The 12,381-nt window shown below is 34.1% G+C and overlaps 2 protein-coding genes across 2 annotated transcripts; one reads left to right on the top strand and one right to left on the bottom strand.

The window, feature by feature from the left end:
* The first annotated feature begins 2,445 nt into the window (after positions 1–2,445).
* Positions 2,446–6,106, top strand: LOC120081366 (uncharacterized). Its single transcript, XM_039036171.2, has 9 exons — positions 2,446–2,999; positions 3,796–3,876; positions 3,976–4,467; positions 4,589–4,724; positions 4,840–5,002; positions 5,168–5,296; positions 5,421–5,615; positions 5,705–5,827; positions 5,924–6,106. The coding sequence occupies exons 1-9, from the start codon at positions 2,816–2,818 to the stop codon at positions 6,029–6,031; spliced, it is 1,611 nt and encodes a 536-aa protein (XP_038892099.1). The 5' UTR covers positions 2,446–2,815; the 3' UTR covers positions 6,032–6,106.
* On the bottom strand, positions 6,074–8,158 carry LOC150030302 (uncharacterized). Its single transcript, XM_090309844.1, has one exon. The coding sequence runs from the start codon at positions 8,156–8,158 to the stop codon at positions 6,236–6,238; it is 1,923 nt and encodes a 640-aa protein (XP_090165970.1). The 3' UTR covers positions 6,074–6,235.
* Between the last annotated feature and the right edge of the window lie 4,223 nt (positions 8,159–12,381).

The raw sequence follows: 12,381 nt of genomic DNA, 5'->3' as shown, positions 1-12,381 counted from the left end.
ATATTTGACGGCGTGCCTACGGGCCGCTAGACATGCGTGTCAAGGCAAGACAGTACGTCATTTGGTTTCTTTTCATCATCTAAGATAGATGTAGTTGTTTGAGCCACGGACCCATCATTCTCTACTCGTGGATGCATAGCCTGATCCTGATAATGGGATCACTTACTGAGTATTTTATACTCAACCTTTCTTAATTTATGTTTTTCAGGTAATGATAGGAACAGACCGACGGGTGACAAGAGGGACTTGTGATCGTGCCATATGGGACATGTAAATCGCTTCCGCTCAGTTTATGTTTTCAAGCTATTTAAAAGTTTTGATTTGAAACTCGATGTTGGTCAATTTGTTTAAGTTATTTTTTCTTCATTATTTTAGGAGTTTTACTTATTTATTATTTATTTTGAAAACTGTCTTTATTATTTTAATAAAATTTATTTTCCTCAATGGTCAAAATGTTTTAAAGGTAAATGTATAGTTATGAGTAACGACCCTTATCAGAGTACTCAAAAAGGTCGAGTCGTTACAAATGACCAAACTTGTAATTTAACATAGTAATAATGAAAATAAAAAGGAAACAAAAATATATTTTTACCTCTAAATTTGTCAAATTATATTAATTTTCCTTGAATTTTTAATCGGAGAAAATTGGATCTAAACTTAGATAATTGTCGTAATTTTTATAATTTATTCAAAATTCACTTTTTTAATGAAACATTCAGCACTTATGTCCTTTTTTGTTTCTAAAATTTTATCAAATTTCTAATAATATTTCGAATGAAAACATTTTAGAAATTTAAATTACAAGGCGTTTTAAAGTCTAACGTTAATATTGTAATATCTTATAAATTTGAATTTTAATTCGATAAAATTTGATTTTTTTAAACTTATATTTAAAAAAAAAAAAAAAGAGATGGCATCATGTTTATCTTGACAATTGTGTTATTAAATTTCAATTTGATTTAGATATGTGTATATTATTATTTATTTTATATACTTGTAAATATTCTATTTTATTATTTTATTTTTTCTGAGGCACCCTCCCATAAATATCCCATATTCAAAGACATGGATTAAAATGTCGATAAAATGTCAAAAAGGGACATGATGTTGTTTTTCATCCGTTTTCTCCGCTTTTCCTTTAGAAAAATTACTAAAGGAAAAATGGGCAAAAAAAAAGTAGAAAAGGTTAAATATTTCAAAATCACAATCCTTGCTGACCCTATTGGAGTTAACGAGGGTGAAAGTTATTTTTTATTTTGAGAGGATAATCAATGATTTTAGAATATTAATGTACAGCTTAAATTAAATTTAAAATTATTTTTTTTGTAATTGATGTTTAAATTTTAAAAGGTTCTTTCATTTTTTTTTCCCGAAAAATAAGAGATTCTGATTTGACGTGTATATATAAAATACTGTTATAAACTTATAATCATTGTATACTGTTTTTTCTTTTCGAAAAGCAAAAGTATTTAAAGTTATAGTTGGTTAAAAGTAACTTAGATTTATATTTAATTAAAATGAAACAAAAAGAAAAGAAAGTCAGAAATTATTAGATGGTGAATTACTCATTTTATGGTATGGTTTGAGTTTGTTTTTAATTTGGTTTTTATAGCTTAAAATTTTCATATGGATTTATATAGTTTGAAGTTTGTTTAATTTGAGTGTGTCAAATATAATAATTTATAGTTTTTTTTTTTTTTTTTTTTTTTAAAAAATAGATACACAAGGAACAATCTATGAAATTGACAAAACTATAGAGATAAAATAAACACTTTTAAAACCATTGAGATATAAAGTGCTCAAATGGAAAATACATGAATGAATGAATACTAAATTGAAATGAGAGGAATTTCGAGACCGATGTTAACATGTTTAAAAAGAAACTTAAAAGAATTATAATTATTACCAATATCAACAAATGCACCTTCCTTTTCAAGATTCCAAGTCAATCGTGTTTTATTTAGAGCAACTTTTATGCTAAGTGACGTTATAGAAAATTTTTCAAAAAAATATCTATAAATCAAAGATAAAACATGCTAAAAAAAACACGTACATTCGTGTGTAAAGATAGTCATTAACTCTTATAAATAACTCAAAATCAAGTCCAAATTTAGATCAAGCCCCAATTGAGAATCTAAATCATTATTTGAATACTGGATTTGGAATTGGAACTAAATCTGAAATATAGGACTAATTAAAACTCTTAAAATCATGGATGGTAAATTGAAAAAAAAAAGAGAGAGAAAAATATATGTGTGTGAAAGGAAAGACATTAAATTATAATAATATATAAATAATGTGGTTAGTTGTAGCAGCCGCATTTAGGCTTGGAAGGTGGCACACTTCCACACGTTTTCTTAAATCAAATTCTGCCACGTGTAATCTCCTGGGTCCCTTCGATCCCTAAAAAATAATAATAAAAACCTTCCTGCGATTGGTGTCTCTTCCATTAGATAGAATAATAGATGCATTCTTAAGCTGTCATCTTTGCCAATTCCATTTATCTCCAATTTCTTTATATATATATATATATAATCAAGCTCCAATTTTTATTCATAATAATAATCATAATCTTAATACTAATAATAATAAAACCAGGCAGGAGCGAGAGAGAGAGGGACTTGGGATTCTTAACAAACAAACGGTAGCTTTAACTTTTCCTCCTCTGTATTTTGCAACAAAGAAAATTGAGTGTTATTATTGTTTCTCTGTTAACAGAGGAGCTGCCTCCCTTGCCCTGTTTATTTCCTTTCCTCGGATGTTGCCTATGTTGTTTTCTGGTATGTGATTCTTGTCGTCGTCGTTGTTCGCCGACATGGGTGCCTGCGTTTCAACGCCGGAGGGCTGCGTCGGAAGCAAATTTAAAAAGTCTTCCAAGAGGAAGAACCGCCGCAGGCGGAGGAAAGGATCTAAAACGACAGCGTTTTCAGCTCTCTCCGATGGATCGCACCGCTCTGACCCGATTGACCACTGCTCATTTTCCAATCCCACTTTCCAAGGTTATTTTTTCTTGTTCTTTTACAGGGGAAGAAGGGAAAATTTTGATTTTTTTTCCCTCTTTTTTTGGTTGTTTGGTTGAGATTTCTCTCTCTCTCTCTCTTTTTTTTTTTTTTCTTTTTTTAATGGGGTTTTCCTTTTAATATGAAAAATGTTTGCTTGTGATGTGAAATGTACGTCTCCTGTGATGGAAGCAACTTATTCCTTCCTTTCTCTGTTTTTTTTTCCTATCTTAATTTGAGCTTTTTGGGATGCTTTTACAATTGAAGAAACTGGGTTTTTTTTTTTTTTTTTTTTTTTTTTTTTTTGGCTTTTAAATTTTCATTGATGAAACAGAAAGGATGGTTTTTGAATATTGGGAAGCTGTGTCATGTTCAAAGCTTCTGCAAGTCATTGAGCAGATTCCCAGATCTTAATTCTTCCAGAATGAGCATAGAAGAATCCCCATTTTTGTATTTTTTTTTTAAAGAAATTTTTATAGCAGAATGGAGTTGACTTTCCTCATGAATTTTCTTATATACTTTAAAATCTCAAGTCGTCTGTCTTAGAAATGAGCCAGCTCAACAAGTTGGGACATCTTAAGTTATCGACCTTTTAAAAACTACTGTGCCTATTCTGAGCTTTGTTTTATGAATTTAGGTTTTTTTATACACTGAGGATTTAGTTTATCATGATGTCGTAGACATTTTGAAAGAATGGGATAATGAACTTGTCTTCAAATGCTGTAAACTACAAACACCATGTAATTCATTTCCTGGCTTTTTATCTGAATCTGTATCATCTGTGGCATCTCTGCAGGAAGTTCTGATGAAGCCTGGTTTGATACGGTTGGAAAATTCGAATCGGATTGTGATGAAGACTACCAAAGTCTTCCTGATGGTGGGTTTTCTTTGAATATGTTATACTGATGGGAAATTTTCTTATTCTACATTTGTTGTTTAATCAATCTGCCATTGTCTACCTCATGAGTTCTTGCAGATATACAGTCAATTAATAGCTTTGAGGGTGCGTCAACGTCGAGCATTTCTTCTTCGGGAGATGCTAATCATGGAGATCATAATGTGAATCGACATAGCGCAACCCCAGATCAGATTCATAGACCAGGAAATTCAGCAAGAGTACATTCTGTGAGCAACTCTGAGAGTCAAGTTGCAAGGGAGTCACATTCTCAGGCCATGAATCCAGATGATGCAGAACCCCAACTCAAGGGTTATGGACACTCGAGCGAGGCAAATGAACCGGTATTCATCGACGAGATCTCCTCTACTGCTGGTGAAAGTTCTGCCAAAGGCGATGGAATATTGGATAATTGTGGGATTTTACCAAGCAATTGTTTGCCTTGTCTTGCATCAACAATAAACTCTGTTGAAAAGAGAAAAGCATTAAGTTCTAGTCCTCCAAGTGGACTTAAAAAGGCAGCCTTGAAACTTTCATTCAAATGGAAAGAAGGAAATCCCAATGCTGCTTTATGTGAGTGTTCAAGAAGTAAACTTTTTATATTCTGGTTCACTTCTTCCTGTACCTTGTATATAAACTTTTAAATTTCTTCAAATTTTGATTGATTTAACTTTTCTTCTTCTGTTTCTTTCAGTTTCGTCGAAAGCGCTTCTACAAAGACCTATAGCAGGTTCTCAAGTACCCTTTTGTCCAGCTGAAAAGAAAATGCTAGACTGTTGGTCACATATTGAGCCAGATAGTTTTAAAGTTAGGGGAGTAAACTATGCAAAGTAAGATACCAAAAAGTCTTTCTAGTTTTTCGAGTTGGCTCACTTTTTAATCTCGCAAAACTTAAAGCGATAATCTTATTGTTCTTTCTAACTCAGCAAAATAATCCTTTTGCAGGGACAAAAAGAAAGAATTTGCTCCCAGTCATGCTGCTTACTATCCATTTGGCGTTGATGTGTTCTTGTCACATCGAAAAGTGGATCACATTGCTCGCTTTGTGGAACTTCCTGCAGCTAATTATTCTGGAACGCTTCCACCTATCCTTGTTGTTAATGTTCAGGTAAATCTTTCTTTTGTTTGTGCTGTGATAAATGTATATGGTCGGTTATAACTGCTTAATGTTATAGCTCCCTTTATTATTGTAGATATTTGTGTCTTTGGGTACTTTTCTTTCTTGTACTGCCTTGGATTCTTGTAACATTGATCTTGTTATTGGATTCTTCAGATTCCATTGTATCCAGCGGCGATTTTTCAAGGAGAAACCGATGGAGAAGGAATGAGTATCGTCTTGTACTTTAAGCTTTCTGATGCATATGCAGAGGAACTTACATCTCATTTTCAAGAAAATATCAGGGTAAGATTCAGCAATTGCAAATTCTCATTCAATCTTTCTTTATCTCCAGTAACTTGTTTCATGAAATGTTAAATTATGTTGTTATGTACATTTTCTTAACCATGTTTACTGGCTCTAAAAACAGAAGCTGATTGATGATGAAGTTGAAAGAGTGAAGGGTTTTCCAGTAGACAATGTAGTACCATTTAGGGAAAGATTGAAAATTTTGGGACGCGTTGCAAACGTGGAGGATCTTCCAATGAGTGCCGCAGAGCGAAAGCTTATGCAGGCTTACAATGAAAAGCCCGTCCTCTCTCGTCCTCAACACGAATTTTACTTGGTAAGTCTAGTTGTTCATTGCACTACAGAGATTTCTAAAGATTACATTTTACAGAATGATTCATATGGAAGAGCTAATGAATTTTACAGGGAGAAAACTACTTGGAAATTGACTTGGATATGCACAGATTTAGTTACATATCAAGGAAAGGTTTTGAAGCATTTCTTGATAGACTCAAGTGCTGTATTTTGGATGTTGGCCTAACAATTCAGGCAAGTTTCTTGTAACCAAACCATGTTTTTTTTTTCTCTCTTTTGTGCTGAGTTTTCTGTCCTGTTTTTCTTACTTTGCTTTGGGTATTGAAACAGGGGAACAAACCTGAAGAATTGCCAGAGGAGATCTTATGTTGTATTAGATTAAATGGAATTGATTACGTAAATTATCAGCAGTTGGGGATGGGTCAAGAGATCATGTAAAGTTTGCCGTTGTATTCATACAAGAGTTCACTAAAAAGCAAATTTTAATGAGAAATTTTTTTTCCTTTGCTTCCATTTCTATGCTCAGTGAAATAGAAAACAAAAAACCCTTTCAGATATGACATTTGGTTAACTCTATTTGATTGAAAGAAAGATAATTTAACACTGTCAAAGCTAAAATATTTCATTTCTTCTTCTCCTCCTTCAAAGCATACATGGGTTTAAAGGCTTTCCGCACAAACCTTTGTTACCCATGTAAGCACTTCGAGGAAAATCACTCAGCGGCTTTCCCGCTGGAATTTCTCCCACTAACAAGTTGTTCGACAGATCCAATTCCTTTAACTTCCGCATCTTCAAAAACCCTTTTGGTATTTTTCCGGTGAAATGGTTTCTTTGCAGCTTCAGTGTCTCTAATTGGTTTGCATTCACTATGGCCTCCGGCAAGTCGAAGCCCAAATTGTTACGGCTCAAATCCAGGCTTCGTATTGATCTTAATCCTCCGATTGAAGTGGGTAATCTTCCTTTCAGATTGTTATGCGACAAATTCAGAAACTGGATCGCAGGTTGTTGCCCGACATCGGTTTGATAAAAGTCCCCAGAGAAGTTATTGTCTGAAAGATCAATGTATGTTAAAGAATCGTCTGGAAATCTGTGTCCTATCTTGAAGATCTGCTGTATATTGCCTGTTAACTTGTTTGAATGAAGATCGAGCACACCCAAGTCCTGTAAATTTTTAATGGAATTGGGAATCTCAGAGACTAGTGTGTTTTTTGATAGTTTAAGTGAATAGAGCTGAGTGAGGCTTCCAATCCATTCTGGAATTTTCCCAGTAAGATGATTGAGGGAAAGATCTAGTTCCTGTATTGGACTTGGAGTCGTTCGCAAGAATTCTGGAATTTGGCCATGGATTCCACACCCTGCAAGATAGATTTTTGAAAGAGATGGTAGTTTTGATAGCCATTGGGGAATGGAGGACATGTTCAGAAGGTTGTAAGAAAGATCAATGGTTTGGATATTTTGTAGAGATGACATCTCAGGTAATGGCCCTTTGATGGAATTGTGTGAGAGATTCAGGAGAATGAGCTGAGAGAGTTGTCCAAATGATTCCGGTATTTGACCGGAGAATCGATTACGGTCGAGATACAACTCTGACAAAGATGATAACCTTCCCAAAGAAGAAGGAATCGTTCCCTCAAGTTTGTTGTTTGAAAGTGAAGCTCTTTTGAGAAAAACAAGCTCTCCAAAACTTGAAGGGATAGCACCACTTAAACGGTTGTCATTCAGTCTAAGAAAAGCAAGAGAAGAAGAAGAAGAGATTTGACCAGAAACTGATGCGAATGGCATTGGTCCTCCCAGATTGTTGTTATCCAAATACAAAACTGAAAGACCTGTCAAATTGTTTAAGGAAAGGGGAATTCTCCCGCTCAAGAAGTTGTTTGAAAGATCAAGCTCTTTCAACATCTGCAACTGACCAATTCTATCAGGTATGTGACCAACCAATGAGTTGCTATGTAAATCCATCTGAACTAAGTTAGTAAGATCTGCAAATGAATCCGGTATCACACCCGAAAACCGATTTCCATAAAAAAGAAGGCTATGGAGAGACTTGAGACTGCCAAGACATGCTGGAAGGGAACCAGACAGCCTATTATCATGCACAGCAAGTTCTTCAAGTTTCAGAAGCTTACCTACACTTTCCGGAAGTGGACCTCTCAACTTGTTACCATAAAGATAGAGCTTTCGCAAGTTGCGAAGCCGTAAACCGATAAACGATGGGATCATTCCACCAAGGCCAAGCAGTCCTCCAAGATCAATAATCTCGACAGCATTAAGCAGTGTTATTGAAGGTGAAAGAGAGCCTCTCATCTCAGACTGAAAGGGGAGATCAGCAGTGGATATGAAGCCCGGCAAATTGATTTCTTTGACTCTGCCTGTAATGTTGTGACAAGAAATTCCTTCCCAATCACAACAGCTTCGTCCCACCCATTTTGCAAGCCTACCAGAAGTGTCAAGGAAAATTCCAGACTTGAAACTGGTTAGACCTTTCCAATCTAGAGGATGGCAAGCTTCAGAAAGGCTCATAATGGAGATCATAACAGCAAGCCATTGCAGGTGAAGACGATCCATTTTTGCCTGTGACAGAGAAGATTTGGGATTGACAGTTTTAGCTGCTTGTGATTATAATTTGCCAAAAGGGCACAAACAAAAATGGTCAATGAAATCTTTTTAAAACGTTTTGCTTTAACTTTTTCTCTCTCTCTCTATTCTCTTTTGTCATTCATCTCCTTTACAGTTAAATCACAATATATTAACAGACAGATTTCCCCCAAAATTATCATGTCATGTCCTTGATAATGATTAAAGTAATTATTCTCTGATTTGACAATTCCAATGTCTTTTGGTTTCAAATACTTGAATCCAATTCACAGTTTTCTCAATTAACTTCTTGAAGAAATTGGCAAGTTCTGAAACTCCTAGGAACCTCTGTCTGTCTTGGAAGTGTTCAAATAATTTCCATCCTAAGATTTCATTGCCATTGTTGTCTTATTTAACTGAACTTATTCTTCTTTTTCAACTTTCAAGAACTAACACTTAGTGTATGCTTTGCAGGTAATATGCAGAGAAAAGAACCATAAATCAGATATATATTCCAAAGGGAAAAGAGTTGTGAAGTTTGTATTCTTTTGGAGTATATTTTTATTGAAGAATGTGTGGGCTGCTAATTACATGATTTTGATTTGCTGCATTTGAACCCACCAACCTGGAAAAAGCTGTTTCTCTTCAGTCAACAGCAAAATAAATAAAACAAAAACCAAGTCTTGAGATTCTGAACATTACAGAAATCTTCTTTTTCTTCTTCTTCTTCTTCTTTTTTATTTCTTAAATCTTGTGTATGGAATATTTTATGAGTGTGACATTGTATATTATATATCTTTCATCTTGTTTTATTAGTTTCATTGGATTAAAATACTCAACCTCATCTGTCAGAAACTTAAAATAACTTCAACAGAGTCGAGTCTTTTTTTAAAATTTTATTTTTTATGATAAATCTCACGGTTCCATATGATATCAAATTTTCAAATATAATTTTTAGTTAAGTTAGAGTGAAAAAATCAATGTTTGTCTTAAATTTGCCTAACGTGTATCAATGTTCTCCTTCAAACTTTTTTTTTTTCCTTTTTTGAAGAATTCAACTATTAAGTTTATCAAATTGTAGTGTTATAAATTTTTACTTATTCTAATGTTTTAAGTTAAATATTGAATGTTTTTCAAGGTATGAATGGACACACTTATTCAAGTTTAAAATAATTTTGGCAACAAGAATCTTAAATTAAGGTCTAATTTTATAAAATATTGAAAGACGTCTTACCAAGTTTAAAATTCGGTCCCCAAATTACATATTTTCTATTGTGTATAAGGTATGGTCTCCATCACTTTGACATCTACCAATTAATCTACCAAAAATAATATTGTCAAATCAATTTTGATATGTAAACTCGACACCTAATATAAAAACAAATTATAATAAAAGTTTTCTTTTAAGGTGTGTTGTCTTGCCCAACAAATTTGGATGCTTAAGCATAGAAGATGAAGTGATTCTCATTTATATACCTTGGCTGCATGAGTGTTACAGTGAATTAGCTATGTCAATAAGGATATTGTCAGACACCTCCTTGGCTACATAAGTGTTACAATGAATTAGCTATGCCAATAAGGGTATTGTTATACACCTCCTTGGTTGCATGAGTGTTACATTGAATTAGCTGTGTCAACAAAGGTGTTGTTAGACACCTCGGTCTGCTCGATAATGCGTTCCATCTTGAGTAGTCGGTTGTGCTCTTTGGCTCCTTGGCCTAGCCCATAGACACTCAAACACGCTATTTCCTCTTACAGCAATTGCAAATATAGCAATAGGTCCAAAGTATTAGCTAATATAGCATAAATATAAAAGAATTTATGATATAGCAAAATTTAGATCTAACTTTTAAAATCTATCAGTGGTAGACTATATCGTTAGGTTATGCGTGTCTGACGAGTCCAATCCCATGGACCTTAAACTTAAACTTGAATAAAAGTGTTACAAATTTCATCTTTCATTTGAAGAGTAGTTTCATAAGTTTAGGAAAGTTGTTAGACATCCAACAAAAGAGCTCAAATAACGGGGTTTAATTTCTTGCATTAAGCTTCAATGGGAGGAAAAAAACTATACATATATGCATACAAATGTCCAAGGTTCCATTCAAAATTAGCATCCCATGATCTTATAAGTTTTTTTGGTTCAATTACGATCCCATAATTCCCAGTAAGAGCTCTGTACTTATCCTTAATTTCTTGCATTCATAATGTTGGAGTTCTAAATTGACTATGCTTATTTAAGAATAGTTAGTGAAGAAATGGAATTCTATAGCAGAAGCATGTGAATGCACATGTCAATATAATTCAACTTGAAAAACTAAAAAAAACAGAGAAATTATAGAAGAATAGGATAAACATTTATAAATTACAACATGCTTCTAGGGAGCAAAGGACACGGAGAACTAACTTTTGAAGACTTTTCACCTAATTCCTCTCATCAAAACTGAACAACGAACGTAAATCTCCCTCAAACTGGAAAATGCCTCTCACAAACAAACAAGTTACAAACAGGGGACACCACCACTTGGTTTCCTCGCCATTCTTCGAAGAAAGAATTAAGAATGTGTGGGCTCTTTACTTTGGTAGGGAGAAGTGTTTTTTTGTATGAGAGGGGTTTCTTGAAGAAGAAGATGAAGAATGTAACGACCCGACCCCCTAGGACTTAAGTTAGGCCGTTACTAAATACATGCATGCATGGAACTCAAAACGACATTATGGTGAAATAAATGCTAATTAAATAAGGTAAGTTCAAAAGACTTTCATTAAATTCAAATACTAAAACAATAGTAGGGTACTCATAAATCATAGGACAATAAATAAGTCTGAAAACAATTCTTAAATGTAAGTTAACGACCCGACCCCCTAGGACTTAAGTTAGGCCGTTACTAAATACATGCATGCATGGAACTCAAAACGACATTATGGTGAAATAAATGCTAATTAAATAAGGTAAGTTCAAAAGACTTTCATTAAATTCAAATACTAAAACAATAGTAGGGTACTCATAAATCATAGGACAATAAATAAGTCTGAAAACAATTCTTAAATGTAAGTTTTAAACATCAAAACTAAAAGTTAAAAGAAACATGAAAAGAACTTTAAATCTCATGATGCGGAAGCGTAAAAACTAGTCCCAGTGGCTCGATCACAAATTCCGCTTGTCCATCACCGATGCATCTCTACCCTTACCTGAAACAACAACATGACAAAGAATGAGTATAAAATACTCAGTAAGTAACCCCACTACTGGGGTCAGGCTGGATATCTATGTCCTCTAGATACCCACCTCTGGTGAAACATATAAACTGCTCTAGTCCTCATAGGAGACATATGCACATGAAAAAAAAGGAGACTGAGTTAAGTATGCCCACTACCTCTGGTGAATCCCGAAAGAGACACAAACTGGTGAATCCCAAAGGAAACACAAACTGGTGAATCCCGAATGAGACAAAAACTGGTGAATCCCGAAGGAAACACAAACTAGTGAATCCCGAAGGAAACACAAACTGGTGGATCCCGAAGGAAACACAAAATCTAATGGACATCTAACTAATCAGTAAGGACATTTGTACAGTCTCAACATCATAATCATCAGTGTATGAATTTATGACATACATATAAACCTCAACATCATGGTTTTACAACATACATGTATACCTCAACATCATCAAATCAAATACAACCATACTGAAGCACATACCATCTCATACTAGCATCCAAGTGTCCATGTGCGTAAATAAATAATTCAGATCTCGTACCATAACATACTTTGATCATATTATACTATCAGTCTATCATGCTAACATTCTGCCATAACATACATTTATCATACTAGTATACATCTAATGTCTGGCCCGTGGGTAGTTCCAGTAGTAAGATTACTTACCTCTAATTGCAAACTCTAGAAACTAGAAGCTCAACCTCTTCTTTGCTCAATGGAACCTTGAATCAAACAAACATGCAAAACAACTTTAATCCTTGTTGGTTGTTGTTCGAAATTTGGAGCCACTAAGAAGTGGGTAACTCAAATCTAAGTCGCAAGCGTTGTGGCCGTTGAAGTTGTATATTGCGGCATCTGAGGACATTGGTTGGAGATCGTGGGCATTGCCGTTGTTCATTGGAAGGAGAAAACGAACAGATGGGAGGTGGGGTTTGACTTTTTATAAAAAAAAAACAACAACAATAATAATAATAATAATAAAACAAAAGATGAA

This window comes from Benincasa hispida, unplaced genomic scaffold, assembly GCF_027475165.1.
Source record: "Benincasa hispida cultivar pf3 unplaced genomic scaffold, pf3_genome.v1.1 HicScf329, whole genome shotgun sequence".
Taxonomy (NCBI): Eukaryota; Viridiplantae; Streptophyta; class Magnoliopsida; order Cucurbitales; family Cucurbitaceae; genus Benincasa; species Benincasa hispida.
The sequence above is the reverse complement of the archived record's forward strand: the minus strand, read 5'-3'. Positions and strand labels throughout refer to the sequence as shown.